This window comes from Pristiophorus japonicus, chromosome 11, assembly GCF_044704955.1.
Source record: "Pristiophorus japonicus isolate sPriJap1 chromosome 11, sPriJap1.hap1, whole genome shotgun sequence".
Classification (NCBI taxonomy): domain Eukaryota; kingdom Metazoa; phylum Chordata; class Chondrichthyes; family Pristiophoridae; genus Pristiophorus; species Pristiophorus japonicus.
In genome coordinates this window covers 139,661,538-139,673,805 of record NC_091987.1, presented here as the reverse complement: position 1 = coordinate 139,673,805, position 12,268 = coordinate 139,661,538, and the positions used below count along the sequence as shown (strand labels likewise).

Below are 12,268 nucleotides of genomic sequence, written 5' to 3'. Positions count from 1 at the left end.
TCACATCCTTCCTGTAATGTGGTGACCAGAACTGCACGCCATACTCTGGCTGTGGCCTAACCAGTGTTTTATACAGTTCAAGCATGATCTCCCTGCTCTTGTATTCTATAGTAATCCAACTGAGTGGTACAACGAGACTCAGAGCCTGCTGGGAAGCAGCACGCGTGTAGAAAATGCTTCTATTTGAAGAATGAAAGAACACCTTTTCACGGTAGATAATTTATCTTTCTTCTTCATTCTCCAAACACCGCAGGAGCATTCTGAAGTTTTACATTTCAGGAAAGGGGAAGCCTCTGTAACGAGGAGGGTGACATTTACCTTCCCTGAGAGCGCCGATTTCAATGGAAAGGAATATCAGACACATCGGAATATCAGAATATCGCTGGCAGATAGATTTACAATGATTAATTGAGCCGGTATCTACTGCTTTTTGTGGGAGAGTTCTACACGTCTACCACCCTTTGCGTGAAGCAGTCTTTCCAACTTCTGTCCTGAACGGCCTGACTCTGATTTTAAGGTTATGTCCCCTTGTCGTGGCACAATGAGAAGCTAAGCTGGAGAGTCCATGGGATGTGTTGTGTAGTGCTGAGATCATTCAAAAGGACATCAGGCAATGGCTGAGGTCACAGTTAGTGGAGGCCATGCTGCTTCCCTTTTATAGATGGCAGGAACAGCCAATCACAGGGCAACAGTCACGCTTATGACATCACCTCTTGCAGTTTTGAGCATGTGACTCCCTCGGACCAATGGGGCAAGGCGTAGGCTCCTGCAGTGTGCGAAGGATGCAAAATGAAGAAGACAATTTCATATACAGTTTATTCGGAGAGGACAAAACAGAAGAAAACTCAAAGAAAATGGAACAAGGCTTTAGACATTATTTTCAAAACAGTGCACATGAATCCAACAGCAGTCAATAATTATAGAGTGATTCCGTCCAATAACAAGAAGTTAATGTTTCCCACGAGGCTGCGCATCTCATATCTTGTAAAGTAATAAATTCTAATACTTCTAGACATTACAAGAATATAAACAGAGTTGTTCACTTGAATGAGGCCTGAGCATTTTCCAACATGATTACATTGAGGAACCAGTCACATTTTAAACACAACATTACATTCTGGCGTCAAAGTCTCAAGCACTGCAGGAGAATGAGCAAAGGGAATCAATAACTATCACAAGGTATCAAAGTCTCCTTGTTTCATTTGTCACTGCTTTCTCAGAATATTATGGTATGTCTTCCTGGCATGCTGCAGATAGTGAGGGGTTGCTTAGTTTGTGTTGTACAAGGGCAGCTAATGATCGAGTTTGAGCGAGTCCACAGCTGTTTATACAGATGCTGTAAGCAGCAAACCAATACCATTAGTACTTACCTAGTCATTCTTTCAATCTAGAACAATGTACTAATATCACCGCTAAAGAACGCAGTCCTGAGCATTCCAGGAACAGAGGAACACAAATAGGGCATTCCACTCCTGGCCGCTTATAACCGGTTATTCTGGGTCTCCGTCAGGCCAGGAGTTTCTCCAGCACCCTGTAGATGGTGAAGCTTCCATTGCATAGTCACATGGTGACTGACCAGCAGAGGGGGGAGGGGTGGAGGGGTGGGGGTGCAAGGACAGCGACTCCCCTCAGTCAGGAGTTCTCACTCATGCACCTCAGATGGGGCCTGGCTCCCGGGACACTGACTGATTGGGGGCACGAGGGTGTATGTGGGACCCACCGGCAGGGTCAAGGCTCGGCAAGTGGCCTGGACCCTCAAACATTCTTTTCTCAAAGTAACGCAGATTGGCCCCCTTGCTCAGGGGGCTGATAGGAATATTGTCAGCACTTGACTGGGGGGGGGGGGGAGGAGGGTGATCAGCACTGAAGGGGGTGTGTGGGGGGGGGAATCGGCACTGGTGGCGGGGGGGGTGAGGGGGTCAGCACTGGTGAGGGGGTGTTGAGGGGGGGGGGGTTCGGCACTGTTGGCAGGGTAGGGAGGGGGGGATCAGCACTGCTGGCGGGGGTGAGGAGGCCAGCACTGGTGGGGGGGGGCGGAGCGGAGCTTGGGCAACCTCCCTTACCCCAAAAACCGGAAGAAAGCGGGAGTTTCTGTTGGCACGGGGCAGGCGAACACCAGAGATGTCCCAAGCTAATGAGTGCCCCACCTTTGACCTTAGAACTCTGGCACAGTCAGCGCAGGAGGGCACTGTCCCGGTGTAACCGCCGGCATCATGGCCGAAGGATATTCAAGGCCTGTGTTCAGTAACTATGGCCGCGGTTTCGCCTACCTCGGTGGGTTCAGTGCGGCCGGAGTAGGGGGCGGGTCCCGACCTCGCTGCTGGCTTCAGCCCGCTGTGTAGAAATGATTTTTCATTGATTGAATTTGTTAAGCCCGCCCAGTGCGTTTCCCGGGACAGTTGAAGGAAGTGGGTCTCCTGATGTCATTTGATGACACGTCATCAGCCAGTTTTCTTAAAGGGACCACGTCCACATTGATTTTGACAGTTGTGCTGTCAGTGTTCTGAAGTATTGAGGTGCTGCAAACACCGCATAGAGAGGCATGGTTGCACCCAGGCTCTCCCATCACTCCCTCCATATGCTTATGGAGGGAGTCATAACATGCAGAGAGGTTCTCTTCCCTTCCAATGGATGGAAGAGACCTCCCCAGGAGATCAACGCAGCCTGGTTGCACATTGGCTGCAGTGGCACAAACATTTCAATGATCTCAGTAGATCACAAAACATTACTGCAACGCTACACTCAACCTCATCCTGCTGTGCCACTCATCACATCCCCATCACTCTGCCTTCCCTACCCTACTCCTGCACATCCTTACTCACACCAACTGACCCTGCACCTCCAGCCATCCCTCTCTATCTACATTATCACTTCCCCATCTCACTCGCCATCCCTCACACTCATCCTCATCCTAGTCCAATCATACCAACTGAAGTGGGACAACGGGTCACTCTGGACATATCAGACATGGAATAAAGGGTTAACGTGTGTACGTGCAGTATGTCGAAGCAGCCTTTTCAAACTAAGCCCGGAGAAACAAGAAGGTACATCTGCACTATGCCTCAAGGCCTCATCGGCTCCCTCCTGTCCTAACACAAGAGATAACACAGGGATGGTATGTTTCAAACCGACACATCAGCCAAACGGTACCCAGTACGAGCAAAGGTCAAAGCAGGGCCAGGCACAGGGTGATAAGCTAACATTCCAAAGTTGGATAAACACCCTTAGACACAGTGGGGGGAAAGGTACCAGGAAGAGGCGGGATAGAAATCATCTTCGCCCTGAGTGACAAGGGGCTGTGTCCATTCAAATCAATGTATGTCTCATGTATTGAATGTCCGGCCATTTTCGGCCAAGTAACTGTATAAAAACCCTGTATGTTCTTTGTTTGGTGAGAATGGGTGCGGAGAGTTCAGTAGGGACTGACTTATGGGCCTGTTTCTCCCTTGTACATAAAATAAACCTACTTGTGTTTGATTCCTAACAGAATGTGTCGGGGTTAATTATTTAATCTCCATTTCACCAACTAACAACACACAAAGGGTCAATACATTGTTCAGGTCTTTACTTCCTAGTTGCTGCTACAACAATAGCATTACCTCAAGTAAATTTGGCTACTTTTCAATATGATAGTTTTAAGCCGTTCCCACTGAGACGAAGCTTACTGACCGATTCCTGGAAATAGCTGGAAAAGCCTTACCTGACTCGTCCACTCTGGGTCGTTTCGATGGGCTTTCGTCATTGTCATCATCAGACATTTCCATTTCCTCTTCACGGCGAATTCCCAACAGCTCTTCACAATGCGCATTCCTGATTTCCTGTTATTGAAGAGAGAAATACTTTACTGTGAGGAATTCAGGCATCAAAAAATAGTTAGTCCAGATAAAACATTTCCCATATTGGGTTGGTACAATGCCGGTTACCTGTGAAAATAGAGCTTCGACGTTACAGGTGATCTAGAGCTGGGGGGGGCGGGGGCTATGTGTTGATATTACAGGTGATGGAGAGCGGGGAGGGTCTGTGTGTTGATATTACAGGTGATGGAGAGTGGGGAGGGGCTGTGTGTTGATATTACAGGTGATTTAGAGCATCATCATCATAGGCAGTCCCTCGGAGTCGAGGATGACTTGCTTCCACTCTAAAAATGAGTTCTCAGGTAACTGAGGAGTTCAATGCGGGACCTACATTCTCTGTCACATGTGGGGCAGACAGTTGTTGAAGGAAAGGGTGGGTGGGGAGCCGGGTTTAATGCATGCTCCTTCTGCTGTCTACACTTGGTTTGTGCTTGTTCTCGGCGATGGGACTCGAGGTACTCAGTGCCCTCCCAGATACCCTTCCACCACCTTGGGCAGTCATGGGTCAGGGATTCCCGGGAGTCGGTGGGGATGTTACACTTTGTCAAGGAGGCTTTGAGGGTGTTCTTGAAGCATTTCCTCTGCCCACCTGAGGCTCGCTTGCTTTGTCGAAGCTCCGCGTAGAGTGCTTGCTTTGGGAGTCTCGTGTTGGGCATGTGGATGATGTGGCCCACCTAACGGAGCTAATCAAGCGCGGTCAATGCTTCGATGCTGGGGATGTTGGCCTGAGCGAGAACACGGACGTTGGTGTGTCTGTCCTGCCAATGGATTTGCAGGATCTTGCAGAGGCAGCGTTGGTGGTACTTCTCCAGCATTTTGAGCATTCTGCTGTATATAGTCCACGTCTCTGAGCCATATAGGAGGGCGGGTATCACTACTACCCTGTAGACCATGAGATTGGTGCTGGATTTGAGGTCCTGGTCTTCAAACACTCTCTTCCTCAGGTGACCAAAGGCTGCGCTGGCGCACTGAAGGCGGTGTTGGACCTCGTTGTCAATGTCTGCTCTTGCTGACAGTAGGCTCCCGAGGTATGGAAAATGATCCATGTTGTCCAAGGCATCGCTGTGAATTTTGATGACCCGGGGGGGCAGTGCTGTGTGGCGTGGTCAGGTTGGTAGAGGACCTTTGTCTTACGGATGTTTAGCATAAAGCCTATGCTCTCGTACGCCTCAGTGAAGGTGTTGATGATGGCTTGGAGTTCGGCCTTCGAGTGTGCACAGATGCAAGCGTTGTCTGCGAACTGAAGTTCAACGACAGAGGATGGGATGACCTTGGATCTCGCCTAGAGGCAGCGGAGGTTGAACAGACTCCCATCTGTTCTATAATTTAGCTCCACTCCGGTGGGGAGCTTGCTAAGGGTGAGATGTAGCATTGCAGCAAGGAAGATCGAAAAGAGCATTGGTGCGATGTCGCAGCCTTGCTTGACCCCAGTCTGGATGTGGATTGGGTCTGTGGTGGATCCATTGGTCAGGATCACGGCTTGCATGTCATCCTGGAGCTTTTGAGGGCAGCTGAAACGGAGGAGGACACTCCATAATCCCTCACGGTTGACAGTGTCAAAGGCTTTTGTGAGGTCAAAGAAGGCCATGTACAAGGGTTGGTGCTGTTCCCTGCATTTCTCTTGTAGTTGTCGCGCAGTGAAGATCATGTACGTTGTACCTCTTAGTGGATGGAAACCGCATTGCGACTCTGGGAGGAGCTCTTCAGCCACAGGGAGAAGACGATTGAGGAGGATTCTTCTAATGATTTTCCCTGTGGCAGACAGCAGCGAGATTCTATAATTACTGCAGTCGGACTTGTCCCCTTTTTTGAAGATGGTCACGATTACGGCATCCCTGAGATCTCCAGGCATGCTCTCCTCCTTCCAGATAAGTGAAATTAGTTCATGTATTCATGCCAAAAGTGCTTCTCCGTCATGCTTTAGTGCTTCGGCGGGAATTCCACCTGCTCCTGTTGCCTTGTTATTCTTTAGCTAATGGATGGCCTTTTCTACTTCATGCCAGGCTGGGGTTGTGCAGAAATGGTGGTGGGTAGCATGCTGCGGGATGGAGTTGAGGACACTCGCGCCGAAGACAGAGTCTCGGTCAAATGCTCCTTCCAACGGGCACTGACTGCCTCTCTGACCTTGATGAATACCTCAACGTTCTTGGCCAGCAGAAGGGTAGGGTTTTGGGTGCTTGGGCTGTAGGTGGTCTTGACTACGCTGAAGAATCCATGTGCGTCACTGTTGTTGGCTAACTGCTGAATCTCCTGTGATATGACCACCCACAGTCTGTTTTTTAGATCACAGGTTTTTTGTTGGACCTCGGCCTTCAGCCATCTGTAGAGCTGCTATGTTGCTCTCGTGTTGAGTTGCTATTGTATGTTCAGAAATGCCTTACATTTGCGGCTAATTAGCTCCTGGATTCCCTGGTCGTTCTCGTCGAACCAGTCCTGGTGTTTTCTGGTCGAGTGACCGAGAATCTCTTCGCAGTACTGGTTATGGAGGCCTTGAGGGCAGATCAGGTGCTGTGGGCATTCAACATCTCTGGATTATTGAAGGTCGCTAGGTTGGCAGTGAGGCGCTGGCTGACTAGGGCTTTCTTAAAAGGGTTTCTGAGTGACTGTGCGTTAATTTTCCTGCGGCATTGTTTTTGTTGACGTTGCTGTTTTGGGGCTACATTGATGTTGATGACGGAGCGGATTGGGCAGTGGTCCGTCCAGCTGTCATTGACTCCGGGGAGGGGCTGTGTGTTGATATTACACGTGATGGAGAGCGGGGAGGGGCTGTGTGTTGATATTACAGGTGATGGAGAGTGGGGAGGGGCTGTGTGTTGATATTACAGGTGATGGAGAGCGGGGAAGGGCTGTGTGTTGATATTACAGGTGATGGAGAGTGGGGAGGGACTTTGTGTTGATATTACAGGTGATGGAGAGCGGGGAAGGGCTGTGTGTTGATATTACAGGTGATGGAGAGTGGGGAGGGACTTTGTGTTGATATTACAGGTGATGGAGAGTGGGGAGGGGCTGTGTGTTGATATTACAGGTGATGGAGAGCGGGGAGGGGCTGTGTGTTGATATTACAGGTGATGGAGAGTGAGGCGGGGCTGTGTGTTGATATTACAGGTGATGGAGAGCGGGGAAGGGCTGTGTGTTGATATTACAGGTGAAGGAGAGTGGGGAGGGGCTGAGTATTGATATTACAGGTGATCTAGAGTGGGGAGGGGCTGTGTGTTGATATTACACGTGATGCAGAGCCGGAACAGGCTGTGTGTTGATATTACAGGTGATGGAGAGTGGGGAGAGGCTGTGTGTTGATATTACAGGTGATCTAGAGCGGGGAGGGGCTGTCTGTTGATATTACTGGTGGTGGAGAGTGGGGAGGGGCTGTGTGTTGATATTACAGGTGATGGAGAGCGAGGAGGAGCTGTGTGTTGATTTTACTGGTGGTGGAGAGTGGGGAGGGGCTGTGTGTTGATATTACAGGTGATGGAGAGTGGGGAGGGGCTGTGTGTTGATATTACTGGTGGTGGAGAGTGGGGAGGGGCTGCGTGTTGATATTACAGGTGATGGAGAGTGGGGAGGGGCTGTGTGTTGATATTACTGGTGGTGGAGAGTGGGGAGGGGCTGCGTGTTGATATTACAGGTGATGGAGAGTGGGGAGGGGCTGTGTGTTGATATTACAGGTGATGGAGAGCGAGGAGGGGCTGCGTGTTGATATTACAGGTGATGGAGAGTGGGGAGGGGCTGTGTGTTGATATTACTGGTGGTGGAGAGTGGGGAGGGGCTGCGTGTTGATATTACTGGTGGTGGAGAGTGGGGAGGGGCTGTGTGTTGATATTACTGGTGGTGGAGAGTGGGGAGGGGCTGCGTGTTGATATTACAGGTGATGGAGAGTGGGGAGGGGCTGTGTGTTGATATTACAGGTGATGGAGAGCGAGGAGGGGCTGCGTGTTGATATTACAGGTGATGGAGAGTGGGGAGGGGCTGTGTGTTGATATTACTGGTGGTGGAGAGTGGGGAGGGGCTGCGTGTTGATATTACTGGTGGTGGAGAGTGGGGAGGGGCTGTGTGTTGATATTACTGGTGGTGGAGAGTGGGGAGGGGCTGCGTGTTGATATTACAGGTGATGGAGAGTGGGGAGGGGCTGTGTGTTGATATTACAGGTGATGGAGAGCGAGGAGGGGCTGCGTGTTGATATTACAGGTGATCTGGAGTGGGGAGGGGTTGTGTGTTGATATTACAGGTGGTCTAGAGCGGGGAGGGGGCTGTGTGTTGATATTGCAGGTGATAGAGAGTGGGGAGGGGCTGTGTGTTGATATTAGAGGTGATCTAGAGTGGGGAGGGGCTGTGTGTTGATATTACAGGTAATGGAGAGCAGGGAGGGGCTGTGTGTTGATTTTACAGATGATGGAGAGTGGTGAGGGGCTGTGTGTTGTTATTGCAGGTGATGGAGAGTGGGGAGGGGCTGTGTGTTGATATTACAGGTGATGGAGAGCGAGGAGGGGCTGTGTGTTGATATTACAGGTGATGGAGAGTGGGGAGGGGCTGTGTGTTGATATTACAGGTAATGGAGAGCAGGGAGGGGCTGCGTGTTGATATTACAGGTGATCTAGAGTGGGGAAGGGCTGTGTGTTGATATTACAGTTGATCTAGAGCGGGGAGGGGCTGTGTGTTGATATTACAGGTGTTGGAGAGTGGGGAGGGGCTGTGTGTTGATATTACAGGTGGTCTAGATTTGGGAGGGGATGTGTGTTGATATTACAGGTGATCTAGAGTGGGGAGGGGTTGTGTGTTGATATTACAGGTGGTCTGGAGCGGGGAGGGCTGTGTGTTGATATTACAGGTGATGGAGAGCGGGGAGGGGTTGTGTTGATATTACATGTGATGGAGAGTGGGGAGGGGCTGTGTATTGATATTACAGGTGGTCTAGTGCGGGGAGGGGTTGTCTGTTGATATTACACGTGGTCTAGAGCGGGGAGGAGCTGTGTGTTGATATTACAGGTGAGCTAGAGCGGAGATGGACAGTGTGTTGTCTGGCTATAACTATAGTTGGGTTAAAACAACATTTTGAAAGGGAGTTACACTGGGAACATGGTTTTCCACAATGACTTTCGTTGATACCTGTATGTGGACTGAGAAAACAGTGATGGATTCCCAAGTGGTGACACTTATAAACAAACTTTCTGAGAGCTTGATGACTTTGGTTTAATTCAGCTTTTTGAAACGAGTTATTTTTTTAGCAAGACTTAACCGGCCAGTTCCAGATTTGATGGAACCGTCTGGCCCTCCAGACTACAGTGTGAACTTACCACTACTTGCTCCACAACTTAACCCTCAGACAAGGATCATTTTGTCAATGCAAGCTATTGTCAGAGATCAGGAACAAGGACCTCAGATCAGGGTCAGCCTCTACTATAGTATTGTGTCACTTACCTTCATTACTGCTTTAATGAGGTAGACATACCGTTAACAATAATTAAACAAAAACAAACCTTTGCGGTATAACAGACATTACATTTACAATGAACATATGTATGAGTAAATTGATATCTCGTAAATGCAATGACAATTGCAAAGCTTTGGAAATGGTGCAGAGGAGGGCCATGGGAATAATTCCCATTTAAAGCATCTTAGGGCCCGAACTTGTTGTCCTCACCACCGGCTGCCGCCGAGTTTTTTGGGTGGTCTCCCCACGGTGACAGATTCCTCTTGGTCTCCCGCCGTCGGGAGGGGAGTAGCGCTGGGAACTGCCCGCTGACGAGCAAGTCACGTAAGTGACCGCCCGCCCACCGAGCTGCCATATTGGTGCGGGCAGGAGTCGGTGACAGCAAGGCCACTGAGTGAAGGCAGGTCTAACCCCAACGGTAAGTATGAAGACCCGCAAAAAAAGGTTCGTGAACGTCTTAATTTTTTTTTTAACGATTTATGAGTATGGGGTCCTCTGAAGGTGTTCCAGTGTTTTTTTTTTAATTTTTCGTGAAAATTTTTATTTTTAAGTATTCCCCTCTCCCTGGGTCAGACTCAATCCTGGCCGGCACTTTGGCGATGAGCGCATTTGCCGCGAGATTGGGAGCTACCGCCCTCTGCTGCCCAGATTGATGGCGTAAGTCGTTATTTTGCTGCCGGACGGTACTGCCATAATTTTTAGAGGAATCTTCCTGGCAAATTACCGCCCGGTATCTCGGCAGTCTTTTTAGTGGCACTTGGGCGGGCCTTGGCTTTCACCAAGTTCGGGCCCTTAGATATCAAGATATGCTAAAAGAGCTTGGATTCTACACTTTAGAGAAGCAAAGACTTAGGGATGATCTGATTGAGGTTTAGAAATGATGAAGGGAATAGATTGTGTTCCAATTAACAGTTTGTTCCAATTAAATAGATTAGGGAGGATCAGAGGTCACAATGTGTATAAGGTCAGATCGAGGTTAGATGTCAGGAGTCAGCAGGAGAAGTGGTGCCTTCAGTTCATCAGCTATCGAACAACAAGTTGTATTTAAATATATAAGAACATAAGAATTAGGAACAGGAGTAGGCCATCTAGCCCCTCGAGCCTGCTCCGCCATTCAACAAGATCATGGCTGATCTGGCCGTGAACTCAGCTCCACTTACCCGCCCGCTCCCCATAACCCTTAATTCCCTTATTGGTTAAAAATCTATCTATCTGTGATTTGAATACATTCAATGAGCTAGCCTCAACTGCTTCCTTGGGCAGAGAATTCCACAGATTCACAACCCTCTGGGAGAAGAAATTCCTTCTCAACTCGGTTTTAAATTGGCTCCACCGTATTTTGAGGCTGTGCCCCGTAGTTCTAGTCTCCCCGACCAGTGGAAACAACCTCTCTGCCTCTATCTTGTCTATCCCTTTCATTATTTTAAATGTTTCTATAAGATCACCCCTCATCCTTCTGAACTCCAATGAGTAAAGACCCAGTCTAATCAATCTATCATCATAAGGTAACCCCCTCATCTCCGGAATCAGCCTAGTGAATCGTCTCTGTACCCCCTCCAAAGCTAGTATATCCTTCCTTAAGTAAGGTGACCAAAACTGCACGCAGTACTCCAGGTGCGGACTCACCAATACCCTATACAGTTGCAGAAGGACCTCCCTGCTTTTGTACTCCATCCCTCTCGCAATGAAGGCCAACATTCCATTCGCCTTCCTGATTACCTGCTGCACCTGCAAACTAACTTTTTGGGATTCATGCACAAGGACCCCCAGGTCCCTCTGCATCGCAGCATGTTGTAATTTCTCCCCATTCAAATAATATTCCCTTTTACTGTTTTTTTTCCAAGGTGGATGACCTCACATTTTCCGACATTGTATTCCATCTGCCATTCCTTACCCATTCGCTTAACCTATCTAAATCTTTAATGTAGTGAAACGTCCCAAGGTACTTCACAGGAGTATTATGAGATTAAAAAAATTGACACCAAGCCGCATAAGTAGAAATTAGCACAGGTGACCAAAAGCATGGTCAAAGAGTATGTTTTAAGGAGTGTACTGAAGGAGGAAAGAGAGGTAGAGTGGTTTAGGCAGGGAGTTCCAGAGCTTGAGGCGTAGGCAACAGAAAGCACGGCCACCAATGGTTGAGCGATTACAATCAGGAATGCTCAAGATGCCAGAATTGGAGGAGCGCTGACATCTTGGAGGGGTTTGGGGCTGGAGGAGGTTACAGAGATAGGGAGGGGCGAAGCCATGGAGTGATTTGAAAACAAGGTTGAGAATTTTAAAATCGAGGTGTTGCTTAATCTGGAGCCAATGTCGGTCAGCGAGCACAGGGGTGATGAGCACCATTTTCCATACCTCGGGAGCCTCTTATCAACAAGAGCAGATCCAACACTGCCTCCAGTGTTCCAGTGCAGCTTTCGGCCACCTGAGGAAAAGAGCGTTTGAAGACCAGACCCTCAAAACTGCCACCAAGCTCATGGTCTACAGGGCTGTAGTAATACCCACCCTCCTGTATGGCTCAGAGACATAGACCATGTACAGCAGACACCTCAAGTCACTGGAGAGATACCACCAACGATGTCTCCGCAAGATCCTACAAATCCCCTGGGAGCTCAGCCGCACCAACATCAGCGTCCTCAGGCAGGCCAACATCCCCAGCATTGGTGCACTGACCACATTTGATCAACTCCGCTGTGCAGGCCACATTGTTCACATGCCTGACACAAGACTCCCAAAGCAAGTGCACTACTCGGAACTCCTTCACGGCAAATAAGCCAAAGGTGGGCAGAGGAAACATTAAAGAACACCCTCAAAGCCTCCCTGATAAATTGCGACATCCCCACTGACACCTGGGAGTCCCTGGCCAAAGACCGTCCTAAGTGGAGGAAGTGCATCCGGGAGGGCGCTGAGCACCTTGAGTCTCACCGCCGAGAGCATGCAGAAAACAAGTGCAGGCAGAGGAAAGAGCGCACACCAAACCAGTCCC

The 12,268-nt window shown here is 49.3% G+C and overlaps 1 protein-coding gene across 1 annotated transcript in view; it reads right to left on the bottom strand.

Annotated features, from left to right (window-relative positions):
• Positions 1-12,268, bottom strand: part of LOC139275595 (ecto-NOX disulfide-thiol exchanger 1-like) — a 249,283-nt gene that overhangs the window by 156,301 nt on the left and 80,714 nt on the right. Inside the window, exon 8 of the mRNA XM_070892766.1 lies at positions 3,701-3,818. Within this exon, the coding sequence (XP_070748867.1) occupies positions 3,701-3,818 (118 nt within the window). The remainder of the gene's footprint in view (positions 1-3,700; positions 3,819-12,268) is intronic.